The sequence below is a fragment of the Ranitomeya imitator genome, chromosome 2, assembly GCF_032444005.1.
Source record: "Ranitomeya imitator isolate aRanImi1 chromosome 2, aRanImi1.pri, whole genome shotgun sequence".
In the NCBI taxonomy this organism is placed as follows: domain Eukaryota; kingdom Metazoa; phylum Chordata; class Amphibia; order Anura; family Dendrobatidae; genus Ranitomeya; species Ranitomeya imitator.
Genome location: NC_091283.1, coordinates 484538670 through 484565059, shown reverse-complemented (window position 1 = coordinate 484565059; position 26390 = coordinate 484538670). Strand labels below are relative to the sequence as shown.

General features: G+C 44.3%; 1 protein-coding gene across 2 annotated transcripts in view; it reads right to left on the bottom strand.

The window, feature by feature from the left end:
• Window positions 1–5977: 5977 nt before the first annotated feature.
• Window positions 5978–26390, bottom strand: part of DCAKD (dephospho-CoA kinase domain containing) — a 34166-nt gene continuing 13753 nt past the window's right edge. For both annotated transcript variants that reach the window (XM_069751381.1, XM_069751382.1), the window contains exons 4-5: window positions 20124–20211; window positions 5978–6837 (exon numbers count right to left, since the gene is read on the bottom strand). In XM_069751381.1, the coding sequence (XP_069607482.1) occupies window positions 6552–6837; window positions 20124–20211 (374 nt within the window). In that variant the 3' untranslated portion in view covers window positions 5978–6551. The remainder of the gene's footprint in view (window positions 6838–20123; window positions 20212–26390) is intronic.

Sequence of the window (26390 nt, the reverse complement as noted above, 5' to 3'; positions counted from 1 at the left end):
GCCCTCACCATAATGCCATGATCTGTTCATAAATTACAATCCTCCGAATTAAGTTAGAAAAGAAAAAAATGTGGCCACTAGGGGAGCTGTTTGCAAATGAATTCATTAGTAAGTTGGGAACTTCATCTAGTGGCAGGTTTAGGTATTACCACTTATCCACTAGACCACATCACAGAATCACCGACTCCCCAAACAACCGTTTGTTAAAAAAACACATTTATATACCCCACTCATTTTATGGGGTTGCTCAAACTGGTGTATAACATGGCGGGGCAGTGCAGGTCCTAAAGGTCCAGCTTTTGCCAACCATGATATATATGACGATTTGACACTATGCACTATAAGCTATGATTAGGTAGAATTGGACACAGAAACAATGCTATTCTAAAATATATTTATAGATAGATAGATAGATACACGTACATAGTATGTGTGGAAAGCAGAAATGGTTTTGAAACCTGACAGTCTCTTGCGGTACAAAGCAGCCTGGCGCTGGGTGATGCACAATGCTGGCTATGAGATAGTGATTGCCAGTCTTCTCGTGTGTAAGGCTGGCATGGATCTGTATGTAGGATTCTTGTCCTGCATTCGTGGGGAGCCTGGCATTGCTAATGACAAGGCTATGGCAGCGTTTTAAATATTGAAAGCTGTTATGGTTGTGAAGTGCGGAGGGCGGTGGTGATACCATGGGCACATATTACAGCTACACTGCATGAACCTATTCATAGACACTGGCTGCATAAATAATAACTTGTATATAGGACTATAAGTCAAGACTGAGATAATGTATGTTTTGGGAGAAAGCATTCAAAAACTTGTCCCCACTGGATGCAATAAAATTCTTATCCTACCATCATTATCTGTACTGAAACAGCCCGTTCGTAAATTATTATTTAAAGGGAACAGTTACTGTAGCCTGAAAGGGTTGTTTGACAATAGAAAAGCATGGTCTTGCAGCCCTCATCCCAAGTCTAATGAGTCCGAGAACTATCCCAATCTTCATGATCTGTAACTGGATATCCACTCTTTTTGAAAATGCAATTCTTCTTAAATCGGCATTCTGCCAGCACTATATATGCTGGAACATCCTAAAATTCCCAGAAGGCATTGCTCCAGGGATTGCCTGCCATAAAGTGAATGCCTAGATTTCTGATGTGCCGCCCATAGGGGTGGAGACGCATATTCATGACTGTAATGGGCGGTACCACGTGACCGCTCATACAGGAGAAGGTGCGGCGCAGAGAGGACGCTTCGAGGGAGCCGGGTGAGTATTTTATTAACAGCGGGCGGGCGCACAGGGGGTGGGAGGGGGGTTGGGACAGGGATCTTTATTTTAAACACGAAAAAAATTTAAAAAAAAAAGGATTTTTCATATCTTCTCTCCAGCGAACGCTGCTGGAAAGAAGATATGATTGGCGGCTTCAGCACCAGATGCAGGGGACAGCGCTTACTTGTAGCGCTGTCTCCTGCACGGTCCGTGTGGTACCCAGTTGGCACACGGGCGGCACACGGCTGCCGCACGTGTGCCACATTGATGTTCACGGTAAGCACACGGACACGGATAATTCCGGTACCGGAATTATCTGGACGTGTGGGACTGGCCTGACAGACAAAAATTACACTTGACAACAGGCAGTGGACAACAAGGAATAGAGACACTAGTGTCTGCAGGTAAGGGAACATCATTTTTCAATCAAGTGATATGCAGATTGTCCATCACATTATCTTAGTAAGGAAGCAGTCATCCTAGGCTTTTATTGGGACGCTCTATAAATCCATGTCTGACACCATGGGGGTAGTATTTTGTGACCATCCCTTAGACGTTTTCTTTTTTCAGTAGTTAGTACTTGTCTGACAGCAAATGCCAATCATTTTAACTCTCAGGAGGTTGCTTTATCTGTCACCTGGTCACCCAGAGGCTCCTCCACCCTCCTGACAGCAGCTAATCACAGGGAAATAACTCTCCACGTCTGTTCTCATCACTGATTGCATAATCCTAGATTGTATTGCAGACACAATCAATCAACCGATCAGATCAGAGCCTTCATCCAGCTTATGTCAGAAAAAAACAAGGGATGCTGGGAAGTGTAGTTCAGGAGTGAGGAAAGTAGGGGTACACTTCTCCATCACCTAGGTGCCGAAAAGAAATCGATATTGCTGTCAGCCTGAGACAAAAACAAAAAAGTGAGACATGAGATTTGTAACAAAGAATTATAGCAGCCTTATTGCACATCTTGGTAAACTCCCCGTTAAATGCTGGACAATCTGTGCCTGAAAATCCTGGGACCTGTTATACACTGCGTGTGCTGATCCTGGAGAGACAGATGGAAAATGCAGGAGACGGCGTGCGTCCATCCCGCCTGGTGTGTATGGCCGCTGACTAGACATGGACCTGCTACTTCTAATTGGTCCTCATTGTCTGTGAGCGGTGCCAGGGCTTGCGCGCCCAGCGGTTATTGGGTTACACGTTCTGCACTCTGGTCACGTACCCACAGTGAGATGCGCTGTGACGGCCAGAAGATTGGGTGGTCTCCCTCCTTTCCGCTGATCCGTATTTGATCAGGAAAAGAACAATCTGATAAAATCCGCCCCCTGCCCCTTCTCCCAGGTCGATAAACACCTCTCCTCTTCACTAATAAGCACTGAAAAGCCAAACTATGCCGCGCTGCCACCCGCTGGCCACAGTGGGGAACTACACTTAACCAACATCAGGCACATTATTCCATGGGTCTAAGGCAAGAGCCACACGACGTCTGCCATGCACTGGACAAATGAGACAAACTGCACTCTCTAGGAGCCAGGCCCTTTTCAATAAGCCGATAATTGGGTGAACGTGCTTTCCTAAGAACGATCATTCCCGATCATTGGCGCAAGTGAACGTGAAAGCGATTAAACAACCAATACAGAAATGTCTAAAAATTGTCAGCAGCGCATCTCTGACAATATGCAAAGTATATGAGGACAGAACCATCAGAATAACAATTGTTCAACACCATAGAGTCTGCATCAGTCAGTGAGCAACTATCAACGTGTTATTACGACCGATCAGGTAGGAGATCTGCCCATGTTAGAGGCCCGTTAGAGTATTTCTGTCTATAGCTGGTAGCCGTTAGGTTGTGGAATAGGTCCTAAATTAAAGAGGATAATCGTGTGGCCACTGACAAAAAGATAATTATAACTCTGAGACCGTGCAGCCAAAAATCATTGTATGTTCCTGCTACATCATAGAATAATGGGGTTGCAACCTGCAAGATAGCATGACAAGCAAGTCACAGAAAGTTGTTTGGTTTTTTTTTTCTACAGCTTGCTTGTGGCAGTACCCTTGCCAGTCACAGTATGAACCCATTCACCTACACCAGGGGTGGTTAATTAATTTTCCCGAGGCGCTACGCGAGACCATGACTGTTGTGGAGGGCCAAACCAATAGGCTGAAATTAATTCTGATCAATATTAACATATTAAGTACAACTATTTACATTAATTGCATCACTTAACCCCTTCACGACATGCGCCATACATGGACAGCGCATGTCACATATCTCCCTTTGATGTGGGCTGATTTGAACAGCTAACATGTGCCCTTAACAGCTGTGGGTGGAATCGCAATCCACCCGAGGCGGTCAATGTCAGCGGCATTTAATGTGATGGCGCAGGAAGCGAGTCACTAATCCCGCACATCTGTGCCCGTGTCACATGACCGCAGGTAACCGATGGGTTGGCATGACAACCCGGGGTCTGTAGCAGACCCCTGTGGTTGTCACTGCCGGATTGCTATGAGCGCAGCCCAGCGGTCAGCGTTCATAGCAAGTAAGCATTTCTGCTACTCAGAGCAGAGCTGAAGCCTTGCTCTATGTAACACAAGCGATCAGATCATGTAAGCTTCTAGTCTCCCATGGAGGCTATTGAAGCAAGTGTAACATTAAAAATATACCGTATATTATTAAAAATATAAAAAAATTAAAAAGTTCAAATCACCCCATTCAAAATAATAATAAAAAAATATATATACATTTGGTATCGCCGCATTCAGAATCTCCCGAGCTATCAAGATATAAAAATAATTAATCCGATTGGTAAACGGCGCAGCAAAAAAAAAAAAAAATCAAAAAGCCAGAATTACGTTTTGCACTAAAATGCAGTAACGGGCGATCAAAAGATCGTATCTGCACTTTTTTTTGATACATGATTGGTGTAATGAGCTGCAGAATCATAATGGCAGGTCAGTTTTAATTTTTGATGAACATGGTAAAAAAAAAAAAAAACACAGTTGTGGAATTGCACTTTTTTTTTGCAATTTCACCGCACTTACAATTTTTTTTCCCGTTTTCCAGTATGCGATATGGTAAAACCAATGGTGACGTTCAAAAGTAAAACTCGTTCCGCAAAAAACAAGCTCTCACATGGTCATATTGGCGGAAAAATAACAAAGTTATGGCTCTGGGAAGAAGGGGAGCGAAAAACAAACACAAAAATTAAAATGGGCTGCAGCAGAAGGGGTTAATACTGAGCAGAATTAAGGCTGTGTGCACACGATGCAGATTTGGTGCAGAAAAATCTGCTGCAGTTCTGCACTAAATCTGCATCTCCTGGCAGAATCTGCAGGTGCGTTTTTGATGCGTTTTTTGAGCACAAATCTGCACAAAAAACGCATCAAAAACGCATCAAAGAATGCTGACATCCCTCTATATACCGTATGAGCCCACACACAGCCCCTATATGCCATATTAGCCCACACATAGCCCCCTATATGCCATATTAGCCCACACACTGCCCCCTATATGCCATACTAGCCCACACACAGCCCCTATATGCCATATTAGCCCACACATAGCCCCCTATATGCCATATTAGCCCACACACAGCCCCTATATGCCATATTAGCCCACACACTGCCCCCTATATGCCATACTAGCCCACACACAGCCCCTATATGCCATATTAGTCCACACATAGCCCCCTATATGCCATATTAGCCCACACACTGCCCCCTATATGCCATATTAGCCCACACACAGCCCCTATATGCCATATTAGTCCACACATAGCCCCCTATATGCCATACTAGCCCACACATAGCCCCCTATATGCCATATTAGCCCACACACAGCCCCTATATGCCATATTAGTCCACACATAGCCCCCTATATGCCATATTAGCCCACACACTGCCCCCTATATGCCATATTAGCCCACACACAGCCCCTATATGCCATATTAGTCCACACATAGCCCCCTATATGCCATACTAGCCCACACACTGCCCCCTATATGCCATATTAGTCCACACACTGCCCCCTATATGCCATATTAGTCCACACACTGCCCCCTATATGCAATATTAGCCCACACACAGCCCCTATATGACATTAGCCCACATACAGCCCCTATATGCCATATTAGTCCACACACTACCCCCTATATGCTGTGTGAGCCCCCACACATCCTCCATATACAGTATACAGTGTGAGCCCCACATAGCCTCATATATACATACCAAAACATCACATACTCCCCTCGCTCTCATTCCCCCGATGCACTGCTCCTGTATCCTGAGTCTCAGCAACAACGCGATGAAATGATGTAATTTCGTCCCACATGCTGATTGTTGGAAGATGGAGCTGGTGGTCCCGATCCTGAGGATGCAGATAGCAGTGACAGAGGGCGCCAGCGGATGGATGACGGACGGGTGAGGGCATGGTGCCCCGTTGGCCAATGTTTAAGGCCTGTGGCTGTCTCGGTCCACCGCACGCTGGAACAGCCAGAGTTGGATCTGACCTACACTATACTGCAATGAAGCAGCGGCACAGAGCAATCTTTGGCCGCTTGTCCTTACCAAAGTCACTGTGTAGCCCCAATATTGCAATACAGCGCTGCCATCTTCAAGTGGTGTGGCCAGTATCGCTGTGTAGTCCTAGCCTAAATTACTGTGAATACAGTACATCAGCTATTTACATGAAAAATGACATCAGTATTATAAAAAAAAGACACATTATCTATAATTTATTTTAATCAATGAACCATAGATCAAATATGGCAGTCCGCTCCCGCCATTAAAAGCATAGTCCCAGCCAAATAAAAGACTTCAATTAATTCCACTCTATTTAAAAAACAATCCATAAGAATGAAATACTGGATGTGTGTTACTGAAAAAATAAGCCGCTTTTGCATTAGCAGGAAGACTGAAAGCTACAGCTGAAGAACAGATGGTATCCACCCATCTCATTCACCCTGTAAGTCGCTTTAATGTTTATTAGCTATGTAATAAAAAAATATATAATGTAACTCTCTGTGTAGTGACTTACATAGCAAATTCTTCTCTGCATTTCCACAATACAGCCAGCAGAGGGTGCAATAAAATTTCTGATGCAGAATTTGGGCTGCAGGGGTTATGCCAATGGATGCAGAGTAGTCATCTCAATGGCTTCCACATTAGAGTTTATCTAGAAATACATTTCTAAAATCAGCTAAAATCCAAGTAAAGGCATTTACAAGAGGAAAAGACTAAAATCTATGTATCACAGTCAGTATATCATTCTGCACTTGGCTGGCGTTCACTGCCATAACCGCCTTAACAGGCTCCACATCAGCGCCACCAGCCCAGCACCTACAGTCACGGCAGCAATGCGAGTTGGAAGGTATCCTAGTGAAGACTCCAGTCGATGGTGGAGTTGCAGGACTTGCCGCCGCGTACTCTCCCGGTCACCGGAGTTATCGATGACATGATCAGCTAGTGGCAATTTGCTATCAATGGGAAGCTGAGCGGCTAAACGTTTCTGGACCTCCTCCCGGGAGAGACCGCTTCTCCGGAGCAATCTGTCAACCTGAGTCTGTGGGTCACTGCAAGAGAGTCAATAACATTTGGGCTTAAAATAAGAGAAAAAAAAATACTTTTATAAATGTAAAACTTTTTGATCCTTTCTTCTAGGCTGGGCTACACTACAGAGAGATTCAATAACACGCATGTCAGGTCCGGCGTTGTCGGGAAAACCACCCAGTATGCAATACAAGTACAGGTATTCAGGTTACATTGTCTTTGGGCTTTTGATATATTACTTTTATGCCAAAATAAATAGGTGATAAGTGTCTACTCAATGGTGGCCTGACCCCTGGGACCCTCGACGATCACAAAAGAGGAGATTGCTGGAAAAACTCTTTAAGTCACAGGCTTTAGGCCGCACTACTGAGAAATTCTGACAATAACAAGTACCGTCCTGAATTCTGGCAGGCCCACGGAGACTGGATATGAGTGAATCAAATGGAGACAAAATGAATTTGCATCAAATTTAAAAAAAAAAAAAAAAATTCTCCTGTATCTGACTTCAGCATGTCCCCTCATCAAGACCAGCATGAACAACATCAGTCTTGATGAATTGGGGCCTAATGTCTACATTAGTGAGGAGTGAGTGCACTCGTTGCCCGGGTGGTCTCCGAGTATTTGTAAGTGCTCGGAGATTTCGTTTTTGTTGATGCAGCTGCTTGATTTACAGCTACTAGACAGGCTCAATAACATGTGGGGGTTGCCTGGTTGCTAGGGAACCCTCGCATGTATTCAAGCTGTCTATCAGCTGTAAATCATGCAGCTGCGTCAACAAAAACTAAATCTCCGAGCAGTTACAAATACTCGGAGACCACCCGAGCAAAGAGTATACTCGCTCATCACTAGTCTACATCACAAAATCAGACAAGACTTATGAGTGGAATATTCTCATTAAAGCTCCTCAGGTTTTGGTCTGCAACTTCACGCTATTTTTTTCTTCTTATAGGCCTCCTAATTTATTCCATGGAGTGCATTTGCTTCCGAAAAGTAGAATAATCTACACAATGTTTTTCTGCTGCATCTGTTATACAAAGAAGTGTGGTATCACTACATAACTAGGTGTCCATCCATGTGGTAGCAGTCATAGAGTTGCCCACATTTACGGCCAGTCTACCAGAAAAGGAAAGATAGCCTTGCAAATTTTGATCAGAAAGAGAAATGTTTCCACTGCCCAGAACAGAGCAAATTGTGCTGGTCTCCTGATCTGCCAGACAAGTGATACATTTGCAGGGTTATCGGGATGACATTAGGAACAACATCCACAGGCAGAAGAATGCATTGGCAGGTTCACACTGGGCACCGATATATATATTTCTATATATATAGCCGGCAATTCACCACGTTCCCGCTGACGTCAGTTAGGTGAAGTGAGTTCATCGCAGGACCTGTCTGAGGGCACCGCGAGCAGGAGAACTTTCTCACTCTCATGGTGCCCTCAGACAGGTAATAGAAGTTCACAGGGAGACACTGAGCAGACGGTGCTCAGTGTCTCTGCTGGATGACAGGCTGTATGGTCGCATCATGCAACCTGCCATCTAGATGTAGCAGAGCTAGACCCATCGTAGGACAAATGGATTATCATCTTCTCTGCGGAAAGGCGAGAAATATTGTTGTTTGTATAAAATGAGATTGTCAGCTCACCTCCTCCTCTGATTAATGTGTCCTCCAGGCAGCACGGATCCACTGGGTGAAAGTTGGTGTGCATCAAATAGTTAATATCCAGCGCCTCTTTGGACGAATGATTCCAGGAAATCCAAGGTTTCATAAAACATCTATTTATTTCTTCATATTAAAAACAGGTAACAAAAAGGTCAGTCAGTTAGGATACACTCATGTTTCGACCTGAACACGTCTTAATCACGGAGTTGCATATGTATGTCTGTTTGGAAGTCTTAGGCCTCTTTCACACTTCCGTCTTTCTTTTTCCATCACAATGCATCGTTTTGTGAAAAAAAAACGGATCCAGCAAATGTTTCTGCTGGATAGGTTTTTTCTCATAGACCTGTATTAGCGACGGATTGTGACGGATGGCCTTCCGTTTCATCTGTCGTGCACTGGATCCGTCGTAAAATTGCTGTCCGTCGTTACAGAGTAACGTATTTTTTGTACGTCGGAAAATCGCTCAGCGACGGATCCTGTGCTGTCCGTCGTTGGCTATAATGGAAGCCTATGGACGCTGGATTCGTCGCTGACTGTCAAAAGCAGGAATCCAGCGAAGGATGACGTCTTTTGAAACTGAGCATGTGCGGAAGAATTTCCCGTCAAGGAAATTCTCGCTCGCTCTTTTTACTATTGATGCTGCCTATGCTGTCCTCTGCAGCCTTCCCGATGCTCGCGATGCTGCCGGCAGCTCCCGTTCCAAGTAATGCCTTGCGAAATGACCCAATGACGTAGCGGTCTCGTGAGACCGCTACGTCATCACAGTTCATTGCCTAGCAAGGCATTACTGGGAATGGCAGCTGCTGGGAGCATCAGGAAGGCTGCGGGGGATGCCGGAAGGTAAGAATATCACAATTTTTTATTTGTTTTATTATTTTTAATCTGGGTTGTGTTGTGTATGCGTTTTTGCAGCGGAAAAACACGGCGAAGACGTATACACGTGTGCACATAGCCTCGACAGATCCGTCAAAAAAATGGACCCAGTGCATCAGTTTTTTACAATCTGCACAGGATCCATCTTTTCAACATTTTGGTAGATTGTGACTGATTGTAAAAAACAGAAGTGTGAAAGAGGCCTTATAAAGAAGTACAAGTTTGAGTTTTTTTCCCCTGTTTTCTTCCAGGTAAAAGGAACCACCCCTTTCCAGTCCAATTGAATTCCTTATCATCTGTGTTTCATTAGTCCCTGTCCTCATGAGTTTAGGCAATCCTCTTATTCTTTTACACCAGTTGCATGCTATAAATACAACATATAGAAACAGAATCATTAACATTCACAACATGAATGAAAAATGTATAAATCTGTACCCTCTATTTCTCATTTTTTCCCCATTTCTTAACCACTAGGGAATAAGGAACACATATTCAAGCATCCACATTTACCTCCTTTAGCGTTTGAGATCACAAATACTCTGTAAGTAATGGTAAACTGACTGAACGGGATATGGTATTGCAATATGATTAAGAATATAATCACTCAGAGGAAACACTAGGATCATGTTCATATTTGCCATGCTGAGCTAAAAAAAATTAAAAATGTGGGGTATTCTATATCATCAGTATGTGTTTGAAAGTCATAGGTGGATAAATACATAGAAATGCTAGGATCACGTTCACATTTGCTACTCTGAGCTAAATGGCTAAATGAAATTAAAAGGGTCAGTTTTGCTATATGAAATTGCATGTATCTGATCGTGATAGACAAGTGGATACATGATATGTATGATATAATGAATGCAATAGCAAATAGCATTGAAACATTGCATATATCTACAGAGTATTTGTGATATCAAACTCTAAAGGAGGTAAATGTGGATGCTTGAATATGTGTTCCTCATTCCCTAGTGGTTAAGAAATGGGGAAAAAAAAAAAACGAGAAATAGAGGGTACAGATTTATACATTTTTAATTCATGTTGTGAATGTTAATGATTCTGTTTCTATATGTTGTACAGAGGTGATCCATTTATAGCATGAAACTGGTGTAAAAGAATAAAGGTACCGTCACACTGAACGATATCGCTAGCGATCCGTGACGTTGCAGCGTCCTGGCTAGCGAGATCGTTCAGTTTGACAGGCAGCAGCGATCAGAATCCTGCTGTGATGTCGTTGGTCGGGGCTAGAAGGCCAGAACTTTATTTCGTCGCTGGCTCTCCCGCTGAATCGGCGTGTGTGACACCGATTCAGCGATGTCTTCACTGGTAACTAGGGTAAACATCGGGTTACTAAGCGCAGGGCCACGCTTAGTAACCCGATGTTTACCCTGGTTACCAGCGTAAAAGTTAAAAAAACAAACACTACATACTTACCTACCGCTGTCTCTCCCCGGCGCTCTGCTTCTCTGCACTGTGAGCACAGCGGCCGGAAAGCAGAGCACAGCGGTTACGTCACCGCTGTGCTTTCCGGCCGCTGTGCTTACACAGTGCAGAGGAAAGCAGAGCGCCGGAGGACAGCGGAAGGTAAGTATGTAGTGTTTGTTTTTTTACTTTTACGCTGGTAACCAGGGTAAACATCGGGTTACTATAAGCGCGGCCCTGCGCTTAGTAACCCGATGTTTACCATGGTTACCAGCGTAAAAGTTAAAAAAACAAACACTAGATACTTACCTACCGCTGTCTCTCCCCGGCGCTCTGCTTCTGTGCACTGTGAGCACAGCGGCCGGAAAGCAGAGCACAGCGGTTACGTCACCGCTGTGCTTTCCGGCCGCTGTGCTTACACAGTGCAGAGGAAAGCAGAGCGCCGAAGGACAGCGGAAGGTAAGTATGTAGTGTTTGTTTTTTTACTTTTACGCTGGTAACCAGGGTAAACATCGGGTTACTATAAGCGCGGCCCTGCGCTTAGTAACCCGATGTTTACCATGGTTACCAGGGAACCGGCATCGTTGGTCGCTGGAGAGCTGTCTCTGTGACAGCTCTCCAGCGACCAAACAGCGACGCTGCAGCGATCGACATCGTTGTCGGTATCGCTGCAGCGTCGCTTAGTGTGACGGTACCTTAAGAGGATTGCCTAAACTAATGAGGACAGGGACTAATGAAACACAGATGATAAGGAATTCAATTCGACTGGAAAGTGGTGGGACTTGTTTACAAGGGTATGTGCACACGCTGCGGATCCGCAGCGGATTGACCGCTGAAGATTCTCAGCAGTTTTCCATGCGTTTACAGTACCATGTAAACTTATGGAAAACAAAATCCGCAGTGCACATGCTGCGGAAAAAAAACGTGCGGAAACGTGGCGTTGTTTATTCCGCAGCATGTCAATTCTTTGTGCGGATTCTGCAGCAGTTTACACCTGCTTCATAATAGGAATCCGCAGGTATAAAACCACATGTGAAATCCACACAAAAACCGCAAAAAAAATGCGGTAAATCCACGGTAATTCCGCAGGAGATCCACAGTGTGGATTACCTGCGAATTTACCAAAACCAGTCCGGAAAAATCTGCAGAGTAATCCGCAGCATGTGCACATAGCCTAAGCCTTCCAAGCAGACATACAGATGCAACTCCGTGATTAAAAAAACTGTTCAAGTCGAAACATGTTGGTTTCTATGCCTTTTTTTAAATCATGAGTGTATCCAAACTGCCTAACCTTTTTGTTACCTGTTTTTAATATGAAGAAATAAATAGATGTTTTAAGAAACTTTGGATTTCCTGGGATCATTCGTCCAAAGAGGCGCTGGATATCAACTATTTGATGCACACGAATATTGTTGTTTGTTTTTTTAAACTCTTTTGCACAAGACAATTGCATCTGTGGAATGGGCAAGGTCGTAAGTATGGTTTACTTAAGTTTTATTAAAAGGAATCTGTGTCATTCTTTCAATTAACCCCTTCACCCCCGGAGCTTTTTCCGTTTTTTTCATTTTCGTTTTTCACTCCCCTCCTTCCCAGAGCCATAACGTTTTTATTTTTCCGTCAATATGGCCATGTGAGGGCTTATTTTTTGCGGGACGAGATGTACTTTTGAACAATACCATTGGTTTTACCATGCCATGTAACAGAAAACGGGAAAAAAATTCCAAGTATGATGAAACTGCAAAAAAAGTGCAATCTCACACTTGTTTTTTGATTGGCTTTTTTGCTAGGTTCACTAAATGCTAAAACTGACCTATCATTATGATTCTCCAGGTCATTACGAGTTCATAGACACCGAACATGTCTAGGTTATTTTTTTTATCTAAGTGGTGAAAAAAAATTCCAAAGTTTGCTAAAAAAAAAAAAATTTGCATGATATTCCGATACCCGTAGCGTCTCCAATTTTCGTGATCTGGGGTCAGGTGAGGGCTTATTTTTTGCGTGCCTAGCTGGCGTTACTAATGATACCATTTTGGTATAGATACGTTCTTTTGATCGCCCGCAATTGCATTTTAATGCAATGTCGCGGCGACCAAAAAAACGTAATTTTGGCGTTTTGATTTTTTTTTCTCGCTACGGCATTTAGCGGTCAGGTTAATCCTTTGTTTTTATTGATAGATCGGGCGATTCTGAATGCGGTGATACCAAATATGTGTATTTTGATTTTTTTTTAATTGTTTTATTTTGATTGGGGCGAAAGGGGGCTAATTTGAACTTTTATATATTTTTTATTTTTTTTAATATTTTTTAAACACTCTTTTTTTTTTTTTTTTTTTTAATTTTGGCATTCTTCAATAGCCTCCATAGGAGGCTAGAAGCATGCACTTCACGATCGCCTCTGCCTCAGATCCCCTCTATGTAGCAGGAATGCAGGTGTACTTTGAACTCCGACCACAGGGTGGCGCTCAAAGCAATCGGCCATCAACAACCATAGAGGGTTCAAGGAGACCTCTGGTTGTTATGGCAATGCACTGCTGACCCCCGATCATGTGACGGGGGTCAGCGGTGCGAGCAGTTCCGGCCACGCGCGCTAGTTAAATGCCGCTGTCAGCGCTTGACGGCGGCATTTAACTAGTTAATGGGCGCGGGCGGATTGCGATTCCGCTCGCGCTCATTGCGCGCACATGTCAGCTGTACAAAACAGCTGACATGTCGCGGCTTTGAGGTGGGCTCACCGCTGGGGCCAACCTCAAAGCAGGGGATCTGCCGGCTGACGTACTATTCTGTCAGCTGGCAGAAAGGGGTGTGTTTTTATATGATATGACTATGGGGTTAGTAATGGGGGTGTCTTATTGATGCCTCTCCATTATTAACCTCGGGACTTGATATCACCTGGCAACACAAAGGTGACATCAACCCCCCAACCATCACCCCACTTGCCACCGCTACAGGGCAAGTGGGAAGAGCGAGGCGAACTGCCAGAATATATATAATTGTCTAAGGGGTACTTCCGTCTGTCTGTCTGTCTGTCCTTCTGTCACGGTTATTCATTCGCTGATTGGTCTCGGCAGCTGCCTGTCATGGCTGCCGCAACCAATCAGCGACGGCTTGTACAACAACAGTCGCGACGTCATCATAGGTCCTGCTCACACCAGCCCTGGGACGGGACCGCACGCTGCCGCTTGCAATGGAGCGATCCCGGGAGTGTGGAGAGGAGCGAGAAAGGTGGCGGACGGTAAGTATAGCAGGACTTCAACGGACTATAGGTGAGTATATGTTTTTTTTGTTTTTTTTTAAGTCTCTATACTACGTGGCTCTGTGCTGGCCAATATACTACGTGACTGGGCAATATACTACATGACTGGGCAATATACTACATGGCTCTGCTATATACTACGTGGCTGGGTAATACGTGACTGGGCAATATACTTCGTGGCTCTGCTATATACTACGTGACTGGGCAATATACTACGTGGCTGGGCAATATGCTACGTCGCTGGGCAATATACTACGTGACTGGGCAATATACTACGTGGCTGGCCAATATACTACGTGACTGGGCAATATACTGCGTGGGCTGGGCAATATACTACGTGACTGGGCAACATACTACGTGACTGGGCAATATACTACGTGGCTGGTCAATATACTGCGTGACTGGGCAATATACTGCGTGGGCTGGGCAATATACTACTTGACTGGGCAATATACTACGTGACTGGGCAATATACTACGTGGCTGGTCAATATACTACGTGACTGGGCAATATACTACGTGGCTGGCCAATATACTGCGTGGGCTGGGCAATATACTACTTGACTGGGCAATATACTACGTGACTGGGCAATATACTACGTGGCTGGGCAATATACTACGTGGCTGGCCAATATACTACGTGGCTGGCCAATATACTGCGTGGGCTGGGCAATATACTACGTAACTGGGCAATATACTACGTGACTGGGCAACATACTACGTGACTGGGCAATATACTACGTGACTGGCCAATATACTGCGAGGGCTGGGCAATATACTACGTAACTGGGCAATATACTACGTGGCTCTGTGCTGTATACTACGTGACTGGGCAATATACTACGTGGCTGTGCAATATACTACGTGGCTGGGCAATATACTACGTCGCTGGGCAATATACTACTTCGCTGGGCAATATACTACGTGACTGGGCAATATTCTACGTGGCTGGGCAATATACTACATGACTGGGCAATATACGACGTGGCTGGGCAATATACTACATCACTGGGCAATATACTACGTGGCTGGGCAATATACTACGTGGACATGCATATTCTAGAATACCCGATGTGTTAGAATCGGGCCACCATCTAGTATATATATATATACATATATCACACACACATACATACATACATACACACGTGTCACTGACATCTATATATCTATGAATTCTATGTATATATATCTATTCTATCTACTCTATTCAAACCTGTCACGCTGCAATTTTACTATACATGACAGATGAATTGTTGGCTTTTCAAAAGGACACCGGTGCGTAAAAATCGGCAGCACTTGCATGGTCCAAGTGCTGTGTGATTTTTTTTCTTCGCACCCATAGGCTTGCATTGGCGAGTCTCTGCGCCAATTGCAGCATGCTGCAATTTTACATGCGCGCCAAATACGCCTGAGAAAATAAATGCGGATATTAACAACACTCTACAGGACACAGCAGGTTAAATTCCTGCAGAGTCTGGCTGTGCCTCCCTATAGCCAGGTGGAGACTCTCCAGCAACATGAAGATGCATCAGTGCTGGGGGAGCTGCAAGAGGCCGTTTAGTTCAGCACGATGGTCTGAAACTGGGTGGAGCAGAGCGCTAAACGCAGCGAGTATGACAGCACTGGTAAGGCGTGTGAGTTACTGGCCTGACAGTGACTTTGGTGTATCTACTTGTCGTTGCCTTATCTTAGCTTCTGAGCACAGAAGGACCCAGTTGAACTTGGGCATTTTGTCTTTTGTCAACCAAATTAACTATTTAGAAGCAGTGAGATGACAACCCTGTTGGTATATTCTCCATGCTCAATGGTATTCGCTTTGCACATTTTTAAAAAGGTGTGCCAGCAACAGACAGGTTAAACCAGTAAATGGGGAAGTCTCAGCTTCCCAGAAGGGCAATATTCACGAATATATATTTTTTTTCATTTTGGAGGGAAAGCTTTTTGAACATTTCTTAAATTAAGATGCCACAAATAAGAGGACGAGACAATAAACTCCCCAGACTGCTTGAAATTCTCCTCAACTAGAGAGAAATCCATTAGACATAATCATTGGCTGCTGCTTGCGATTGCCATTTCCAGTCACAGACTCCTAACGAGCCAAACATCCTCACAAATCAATCCGCTCGTATTGCTTTGATAAGTTTTTCTTTTTAGCCATTTTTATTAGTGACAAGCTTGCAGTGATTAATGTAGGACCAAGAACATGAATAATTAAAGTTAATATTTGGAAGAGACACCAAAACAGAAAAACTTATATTGGCACAAGTGAACAAGCAGAACTCTCTGGGATTTCCCGCATACTAGGGAACCACCATCTCAAGGCGAGATCCTTTAACCCCTCCACATGTGGCGAGTTGATTATGTTAGGAGCATTAATTATCTTATCTAAGAAATTGTACTAAACTGCATAAACTTAAGACCCCATACACATAAAGGTACCGTCACACATAGCGACGCTGCAGCGATACCGACAACGATCCGGATCGCTGCAGCGTCGCTGTTTGGTCGCTGGAGAGCTGTCACACAGACAGCTCTCCAGCGACCAACGATCCCGAGGTCCCCGGTAACCAGGGTAAACATCGGGTAACTAAGCGCAGGGCCGCGCTTAGTAACCCGATGTTTACCCTGGTTACCATCCTAAAAAGTAAAAAAACAAACGCTACATACTTACCTTCCGCTGTCTGTCCTCGGCGCTCTGCTTCTCTGGTCTGGCTGTGAGCGCCGGGCAGCCAGAAAGCAGAGCGGTGACATCACCGCTCTGCTTTCCGGCTGACCGACGCTCACAGCCAGAGCAGGAGGAGTGCAGAGCACAGCGCTGGAGGACAGACAGCGGTAGGTAAGTATGTAGTGTTTGTTTTTTTACTTTTAGGATGGTAACCAGGGTAAACATCGGGTTACTAAGCGCGGCCCTGCGCTTAGTTACCCGATGTTTACCCTGGTTACCAGCAAAGACATCGCTGAATCGGTGTCACACACGCCGATTCAGCGATGTCTACGGGGAGTCCAGCGACGAAATAAAGTTCTGGACTTTCTTCCCCGACCAGCGATCTCCCAGCAGGGGCCTGATCGCTGCTGCCTGTCACACTGGACGATATCGCTAGCGAGGACGCTGCAACGTCACGGATCGCTAGCGATATCGTCTAGTGTGACAGTACCTTTAAGGCCCCTTCACATTAAGCGACGCTGCAGCGATACCGACAACGATTCGGATCGCTGCAGCGTCGCTGTTTGGTCGCTGGAGAGCTGTCACACAGACCGCTCTCCAGCGACCAACGATGCCGGTAACCAGGGTAAACATCGGGTGACTAAGCGCAGGGCCGCGCTTAGTAACCCGATGTTTACCCTGGATACCATGCTAAAAGTAAAAAACAAACAAACACTAGATACTTACCTACAGCCGTCTGTCCTCCAGCGCTGCGCTCTGCTTCTCTGCTCTCCTCCTGTACTGTCTGTGAGCCGGAAAGCAGAGCGGTGACGTCACCGCTCTGCTTTCCGGCTCACAGCCAGTACAGGAGGAGTGCAGAGCGCAGCGCTGGAGGACAGACAGCGGTAGGTAAGTATCTAGTGTTTGTTTTTTTTTACTTTTAGCATGGTAACCAGGGTAAACATCGGGTTACTAAGCGCGGCCCTGCGCTTAGTTACCCGATGTTTACCCTGGTTACCAGTGAAGACATCGCTGGATCGGTGTCACACACGCCGATCCAGCGATGTCAGGAAGAGTCCAGCGACGAAATAAAGTTCTGGACTTTCTTCAGCGACCAACGATCTCCCAGCAGGGGCCTGATCGTTGGTCGCTGTCACACATAACGATTTCATTAACGATATCGTTGCTACGTCACAAATAGCAACGATATCGTTAACAATATCGTTATGTGTGAAGGTACCTTTAGGCTAATGCTGGCCAAGCCCAACGAAATAGATGGGCTTGGTAAGCTTTCTTGGGGCACAGGACAACGCACTGTTGGGGGAGATGATGACTGGGCATGTCAGATTTTGGACTGTTAATCCCCTTATTCTCCCACAGATGAGACGGCCGGCTATGATATCTGTTGGCGACTTTCTGATAGAGAACACATGAGCACCAGGCCAAATGCTCCTGTGTACAGGAGACACGGACGTGATGCCCGTCAGCCGAACGATCTGCTAAGCAGTTTGGCATACCGCCATCTAATCTGTATGGCACACAACAATTTTACATCTCATCATAGCCCGATGCCTAAAGATATCATGGGCTAAATGGAAAACACTGGAAGACCCGAAACAACCATTGAGAGCTGCAGACGACTTATGTCCCACTCCGTGTCTGTAATACAATGTTCATAAGCTTTGAATATTAACCTTCTTTATGACCGCAGCCTTAATAGTGAGAATCACTGGTCAGATCGATATCAGATCTTCTTAAGAACTATATTCAGCTCTTGGACTTAAAGTTATCAGATAGAACTATGTAATGATCGCTCATTCACTGCCTACACCTTGGATATTGGATCTGAGAGGCGAAGCCAATAGACAAGTTTCTCTGTAATGAAAAGTTAGCATTTCCCATGGGGGAGCAATCAATTAAGGTAATTAAGGTATCTAATTGTAGCTAGTAAACTGCACCAGACCTTCCGCTCTGCATATATTACAAGTGAACAAATGATGTCAGGCGTCCTAAAGAAAAGTTTCATATAGAGTATAATGCTCGGGGCTACAAAATTCAGTTTATACTGGGAAAAATCAGTATTTTGTCTGATTAAACAACATTTATCACCTATCCACAGGCTGAGTAATACATGAATGATCAGGGTAGACTGAAAATGTGGGCACCAACGTCCTGTGTCAATGGAGCAGCAATTTGTGTTTCCACAGCACTGTTAAATTCTGTCGGTCTATGGCAGCATTAGTCGCACATGCACGCTGCTACTCCATTCACACAGGGCTTTGGGACCCCCACGATGAATGATTGTTGGGGGTCTGACTCCAGGATCCCCACTAATCATACTTTTATACTTTCAGAATTGAAAGTTGAAAGAAAATAAAGCTAATAAAAGTCTCAGTGAGCGGGGCCCTTTCTGTTCTCACGTTATTGATCGCGCTGTATTGATCTAATGTACTCCCACAAATGGAATAGGTTGTATTATTCTAGATACTTTAGGCTTACAAGTCCGATTCCCTCATTCCCTCCTAGCCTAATCAGTTCTCATACTTTGCCCGCATCAAAGCCGAGACATGTCAGCTGTTTTGTACAGCTGACATGTGCTCGCAATAGCGGCGGGTGGAGTCGCGATCCACCCGCCGCTATTAACTAGTTAAATGCTGCTGTCAAACGCTGACAGCGGCATTTAACTAGCGCTTCCGGCCATCCACAACTTGCACAGTTTTAGGCGCTCCCTCAAAACACATTTGTTCAGAGCGGCCTATCACGTTCCCTAATCAAAGTCATTTTATCTGAGAATAACCCTCCATCAAACTCCAAATCACCCAACAGCACCACATACTGGGTGGTGACTAGCTCATGCGGCCTTTATCTTTCCCCCACCCCCTCAAGATGGCTGCACCATCATTGTAAATACACACCTGTCCTTTATATCCCCCCCCATTGTAGATTGTAAGCTCTCACGAGCAGGGTCGTCCTATTTTGCTTTAATGATTGTATTATTGTTAACATTGTTACTTATGACTGTTGTGTATGAAACTGTTAAACTGTAAAGCGCTGCGGAATATTTTGGCGCTATATAAACAAATATTATTATTATATGGTTATTATGTGACATTTTAATATTAGGTCATCAAAAATGTACCGGGTCTTATATTTTTTCATAGATATTCATATGATATATATTTATCACTTATCCTATATATGGAATAACCCTTTATTTTATTACAAATGTATAATCTGATGCCATACTTACGTATCAGACAGCATCAGCTCTAGGGCAGGAAACGGAATATGGAAGAATAGTGATTTCTACATAAAAGAAAGGCGGCCATGGACAGCAGATCTAAGTCACTGGGATCTGTCAGGCTCATTGCCAATCTATGGAGTCTGCCAGTGATCTCATTGAGGCAACATGATGTGCATGTATCTATATAATCACCGTCTTGTAACTCTTACCAGTAAACAAGCACAGTGTGTTTCATGTAGCGCGTCAGGGTCCTGGATTCAAACAGAAGTGGGATGTCAAGGATCACGTATTTATACCCTGTAGAAATGAAAAATACGTAGAAATCACTTTTATCATTATCTGCAGCTCTGTAAATAAGCAATTCAACTGAAGCCTACTATTTTCTGTACAATGAATAAACCCAACGAATGCTTCATTTAAATGTTTTTTTTTAATATAAAAAAACACTGTATGACCACTTATGGTGGCATGTTCTCCCAATTCTTCTTGTTGAATTGGACGCACAATGTAATAGCGGCTGCAGAATGGAATAAACTGTTTAGTTCTTTTTTAGTTTCGCCTCCCCGTTGCAGAGATATTAGTAATAAAAGTATCTGGTACCTATTGAGTTAACTTTTAAACTTGAGAACTTCCCTGTTATCCCCTGTCTCCAGGATAAGGGATCATTTTCCAGTCACTGAGAGTCCGACGGCCATGCCCCAAGCCCCAGCTTAAAGGGACACTGTCACCTGAATTTGGAGGGAACAATCTTCAGCCATGGAGGCGGGGTTTGGGGTTTTTTGATTCACCCTTTCCTTACCCGCTGGCTGCATGCTGGCTGCAATAGTGGATTGCAGTTCATTCTCTGTCCTCCATAGTACACGCCTGCGCAAGGCAAGATTGCACCTTGTGCAGGCATGTACTTCTGAGGACAGAGAATGAACTTCAATCCAATATTGCAGCCAGCATGCAGCCAGCGGCTAAGGAAAGGGTGAATCAAAAACCCCAAAACCCCGCCTCCATGGCTGAAGATTGTTCCCTCCAAATTCAGGTGACAGTGTCCCTTTCAGGAATTGGAAATTGATCATGCACATGGCTTCACCACTCAATCTAATAGGAGCACCAAAGATCAACCGAATGCAGCTCCCCAGTTCTCAGGATCAGAGATTACAACACAAATAGCCAACACATCTCAAATAAGATCCCTGTGGCGTAGCACAGCTGAGCTTAGCGTTGTCACAATACAAACCCTTCTATCAGCTCTCCTCCTCTCATAGCACTGTCCGCTCCAATGTACTGCCCCTCCTCTCACACTGTACTCACTTTGCTATAGATGGAATGACACCCACCTCTGCTCCCACTGCACTTATATCTGTTGTGCAGAATATTGTGTGACACATCTCTGGACAGGCAGTAAGCAACAATACAATAGAGCAGACAGTACTATGAGAGGAGGAAAGCTGATAGAAGGGTTTGTAATGTGACACAGGTAAACTCAGCTGCACTTTCTAACCATGCAAGAGGTTAGACCAGGAGATCAGTGCTGTATCATTACATACTGTGGCGCTGCGCCTACTGTTTGTGTTGGGAGACACTCACTTGGCAGCAGATTAACGTAGTCAGGCACGTTTGTTTCACACAAAACCATACGGTTTATTGAAACGTAATAAACCACTCTGTAAGCCAGGTTGCATATCACACTGGCTTACACATAGTCTGTTACTTCATCACGTATGGCTTTACAAAGCATTCACTAGTCAAGCCTGTCTCTCTCCAGTCACCGGGTGACCGCGCAATTCAGTAACTGTCCTTTGTCAGTGCACATAGTTCTTTCCACACAACCAGGATTACCTCTCAGGAGCTCCGACCCACAAGCTGTCTCCTTGTCAGTCCTGGCTTCGCCAAAACAAAAGCCATCCCAGACTCTGCAGGTACATGGTCTCACCAGGTGCTTCCAGGAAGTCTCCACTCGCCGGAGCTTCCAACACAGACCTGATCTCTTTCAGGACCTACAACACAGACAATTCAGGTCCATACACTCTGACCATGTGACCAGACCTCAGTCACATTATATGGTTGTAACCACCCCCCATGGATGAGCGGTGCATGTGTGGTTAGTCAATTTCCGCCCAACTCTTTGACTAACCCTATAAGCCCCCCTTATAAGTAAACACAACAAACACTTGTGGAACTATATGTCCCAGCATAACCATATCATTTTAGGCTTACAGCGCAGAGAACCTCGGCGACACATACCAGCCATTTACAATAATGCCAGTCCCTAATTCACCATAATCCAAGCGCATCCTGAAGCGCACACATAGCGCCCCCTAGCTGTAACAGGGGTCATTGCGTCACAATACACACTGAGAAACCTGATCTAAACTATGGTGAACGCATGTTCGTATTCTGCTCCGTTGCTGCCTGCTTATTGGTCTGCATCACAGAGGAAGAAGAAGAACACACCTCCAGTGAAAACTATCTCATAAAGCCCCCTTGGACTTAACAAAAGTTAACTCATTTTATGATGAATACTTTGATTGCTAATATCTCCACAATGGGGAGGTGAAATTAAAAATCCCAATGTTTTATTCCACACTGCAGCCACTATTATCTCATGTATCCAGTTAAAAAAAAATTGGTGAAAGTTCTGCTTTAAAGGAAATCTGTCAGCAGGATCAACCATCCTAACACAGTACAGCTGAAGTGAACTTTGTCTTATATGGTTCTATTACTATTATAGAGTAGTAATAGACCCATTGAATAAACAGTATTGTGCACATACAGTGACTACTTACAAGTATTAAAGGAAATCTGTCAGCAGGATCAACCATCCTAACACAGTACAGCTGAAGTGAACTTTGTCTTATTAAAAACACATTTGCAGATGTACTCGCAGTGCTTCAGCTTCCATTTAACATACAGAATAGTAATAGAACCATTGAATAAACAGTATTGTGCACATACAGTGACTACTTACAAGTATTAAAGGGAATCTATCAGCAGGTTTTTGCCATTTAATCTGAAAGCATCATAATTTAATAGCAGAGAGCCTGATTATAGCGACGTGTCACTTATTGAACTGTGTTTTGCAGTTTTAATACAGTGTTTTATCAGAAGATTATGTCACAATAGAATGTACATAAAAAGATGTGGTGTGGACAGGGTTACACACAGTTCAACAACTGAGATCTGCAGCAGAGAAACTGACTCTATAATAACTGCTGCACCCAATAAACTAAGTGATACGTTGCTGGAATCAGGGCATCTGTCCTTAACTCGTGATGCTGTCAGATTACATAGAAGAAAAACTGCTGAGAGATTCCCTTCAAACAGTGCTAAACTCAAAAAATATACCAAACGTGCCTACAAAAAATGGCATTTGCAAGCACTCGAAGGGTTAAAAAAGCCGGATTACTCACCGGTAATACTCTTTTAGTGAGTCCACGACAGCACCCTACAGGAGAGAGGGATCCGCCCCACAGGAACAGGAAACCTACAGAAAGATAAAAGGGGGCGGTCCGCCTTTCCTCCTCAGTTTTGATTTCAGAGTACCCGGAGGACCGCCAGTATTAGGCAAATATAATTTATTTCATCTTCAAACTTATTTGCTCATGTATGATTAAAAGAATTTTACTCAATAGTAAGTACTATATTAACTTAGGGAGGGATGTAATAGGGTGCTGTCGTGGACTCACTAAAAGAGTATTACCGGTGAGTAATCCGGCTTTTTACCCCTCGCCACGACAGCACCCTACAGGAGATCTTTCAGAGACCATCACCTAGGGGGGGGACCACCGTGCTGAGGACAGTCCTGCCAAAGTCTAGGTCAGAAGTTGACGATAGGTCAAGCCTATAGTGGTTATAGAAAGTAGAAGGATCTGACCAAGTTGCCGCCTTACATATGGTTTCTATTGGGACGTCTCCTCTTTCGGCCCAGGAGGATGCCATAGCTCTGGTAGAGTGTGCCGTTATGCCTTCCGGAGGGTTTTCTTTCCTCTCGGAGTAAGCCAGTGTGATAGACTCCCTGATCCACCGGGATAAGGTGCTTTTTGTGACTGCATGACCCTTCTTGTGACCCTGAAAGGATATAAACAGAGCCCTACACTGTCGCCAGCTACTGGTCCTTTCAATGTATTTTAAAACTACTCTTTTAACATCTAGAGTGTGATATTTACATTCCTCAGGAGTGAAAGGGTTACTGAAAAAGGTGGGCAGGACTATTTCTTGTGACCTATGGAATTTCTTCGCTACCTTGGGAAGATAGGAAGGGTCTAATTTAAGAATCAACTTATCCTGAAAAGTTAGCAGGAAAGGTGGATCTATAGAAAGAGCTTGGATGTCACCGATTCTCCTAGCTGAAGTCAGTGCTACCAAGAGGACAGTTTTAAGTGATAAATATTTAATGGATACTGAATCTATTGGTTCAAATGGAGAGTCTGTTAGGGCTTGTAGAACTAAATTTAGATCCCAGGGTGGAATTCTAGGTATATTAACAGGATTTATCCTTTCACAAGCCGTGATAAATCGGGATACCCATCTATTTCCTGCAATATTATGGCCATGGAGGGCTCCCAGTGCTGATACGTGAACTTCTAACGTATTTACAGCTAAACCTAGTTCCCTCCCTTTTTGAAGGAATTCCAATATAGATTGTACCGGAATTTCTGATGTGTTGGGAGATTTATGGAACTGTAGGAATTTTTTCCAGATTTATGTATAAATTTTTGTAGTAGAGCGTTTTCTACTTTGGAGGAGTGTGTCAATTAGTCCCTCGGAAAATCCCCTTAATTTTAGCATCTGCCTCTCAAATTCCAGGCCGTCAGATGGAGATTGTCCACCTGGGGGTGGAGAAACGGACCCTGGAAGAGAAGGTTGGGTGTCGAGGGGAGGACCCAAGGGTCCGAAACCGACATGGCTTGTAGGCATGAGAACCATGGCCTTTTGGGCCAGAATGGTGCTATTAGTACAACTCTCGCTCCATCCTCCCTGATCTTCCGAATGACCTGTGGTAACAATATTATCGGAGGGAAGGCGTACGCTAGACTGTATTGCCAAGGGGTTTGGAAAGCGTCTAGAATGTCCGGATGATCTGCTAACGATAGGGATGCAAATTTCTGGACTTGCCTGTTTTGTCTCGTGGCGAAGAGATCTATTTGCGGACAACCCCATAGGGATACTATCCGTTGGAAGATATGATGGTTTAGGCACCACTCTCCCTGCCTTAGGGTATGTCGACTTAAAAAGTCTGCCTGCTGGTTGTTTTTCCCCCTTATGTGAACTACAGTGAGGGATAATAGATGTTTTTCTGCCAAGTCCAGAATTTTCCCAGCGGAAGACATCAGAGTCTCTGATTGAGTACCTCCTTGTCTGTTTATATAAGCCACTGTGGTGGTGTTGTCGGAAAGGATTCGAACGTTTTTTTCCCGGAGCTGTGGGAGAAAATGACATAAAGCGTATCTTACTGCATTTAGTTCTTTCAGATTAGATGAGTTGTGGTATTCTTCAGTGTCCCATAACCCCTGGCAAAAATCATTTCCCATATGAGCGCCCCATCCATGAGGACTGGCGTCAGTGGTTATAATATGAGATGGTGTTATTACCCATGGAACACCACTCATCAAATGGTTAGAATCCAGCCACCACGTTAAGGAACATAAAACTTCCTGGGACAACGTTATCTTTGCATTTAAGCTAAGTAGCCGTCTTTCCTCTTGGAGGATTTGGTGCTGCAGTGTCCGGGTATGGTATTGTGCCCACTGGACTGCAGGTATACAGGAAATAAGAGATCCCAGTAATGACATGGCTTTTCTTAGGGTCATGTGAGGATTATTTATTGCTGTTGTGACTTTATGTCTGATGAGTGAGATTTTTACCTGAGGGAGAAGACATTTTTGAGTTATGGAGTCTAGATGGAACCCCAGAAACGCTTGAAGTGATAGTGGAGTCAGTGTGGATTTGTCGATATTGATTATCCAACCTAGATCCTGTAGAGATGAAACTGCATGAGCTAAACGGTCAGCACACTGAGAAGCTGAATTTCCGATGACTAAAAAGTCATCTAAGTAGGGCACAATTAATGTCTCTTTTTGGCGAAGATAAGCCATCACCTCTAGAATCACTTTGGTGAAAATCCTTGGCGCTGTAGAAAGGCCGAAGGGCATGGCTGCATACTGGAAATGACAAATCTTGCCTTTGATTGCCACCGCTACCCTGAAGAACTTCTGGTATCTGTCATGAATAGGGAGATGGTAATAAGCATCTTTTAGATCAATGCCCCCCATCATACAGTTTGGAAAAAGTAACTTTATGGTGGATTTTATAGACTCCATTTTAAATGTATCATTTTTAATAAATGAATTAAGCTTTTTGAGGTTTAGGATTGTTCTGAATGAACCATCGGGTTTGGAAATTAAGAATAGAGGAGAATAGAATCCTCTAGTCTCCTGTCCTTCCGGAACTTGGACTAAAACCCCTTTTGATAATAGGGTTTGGAT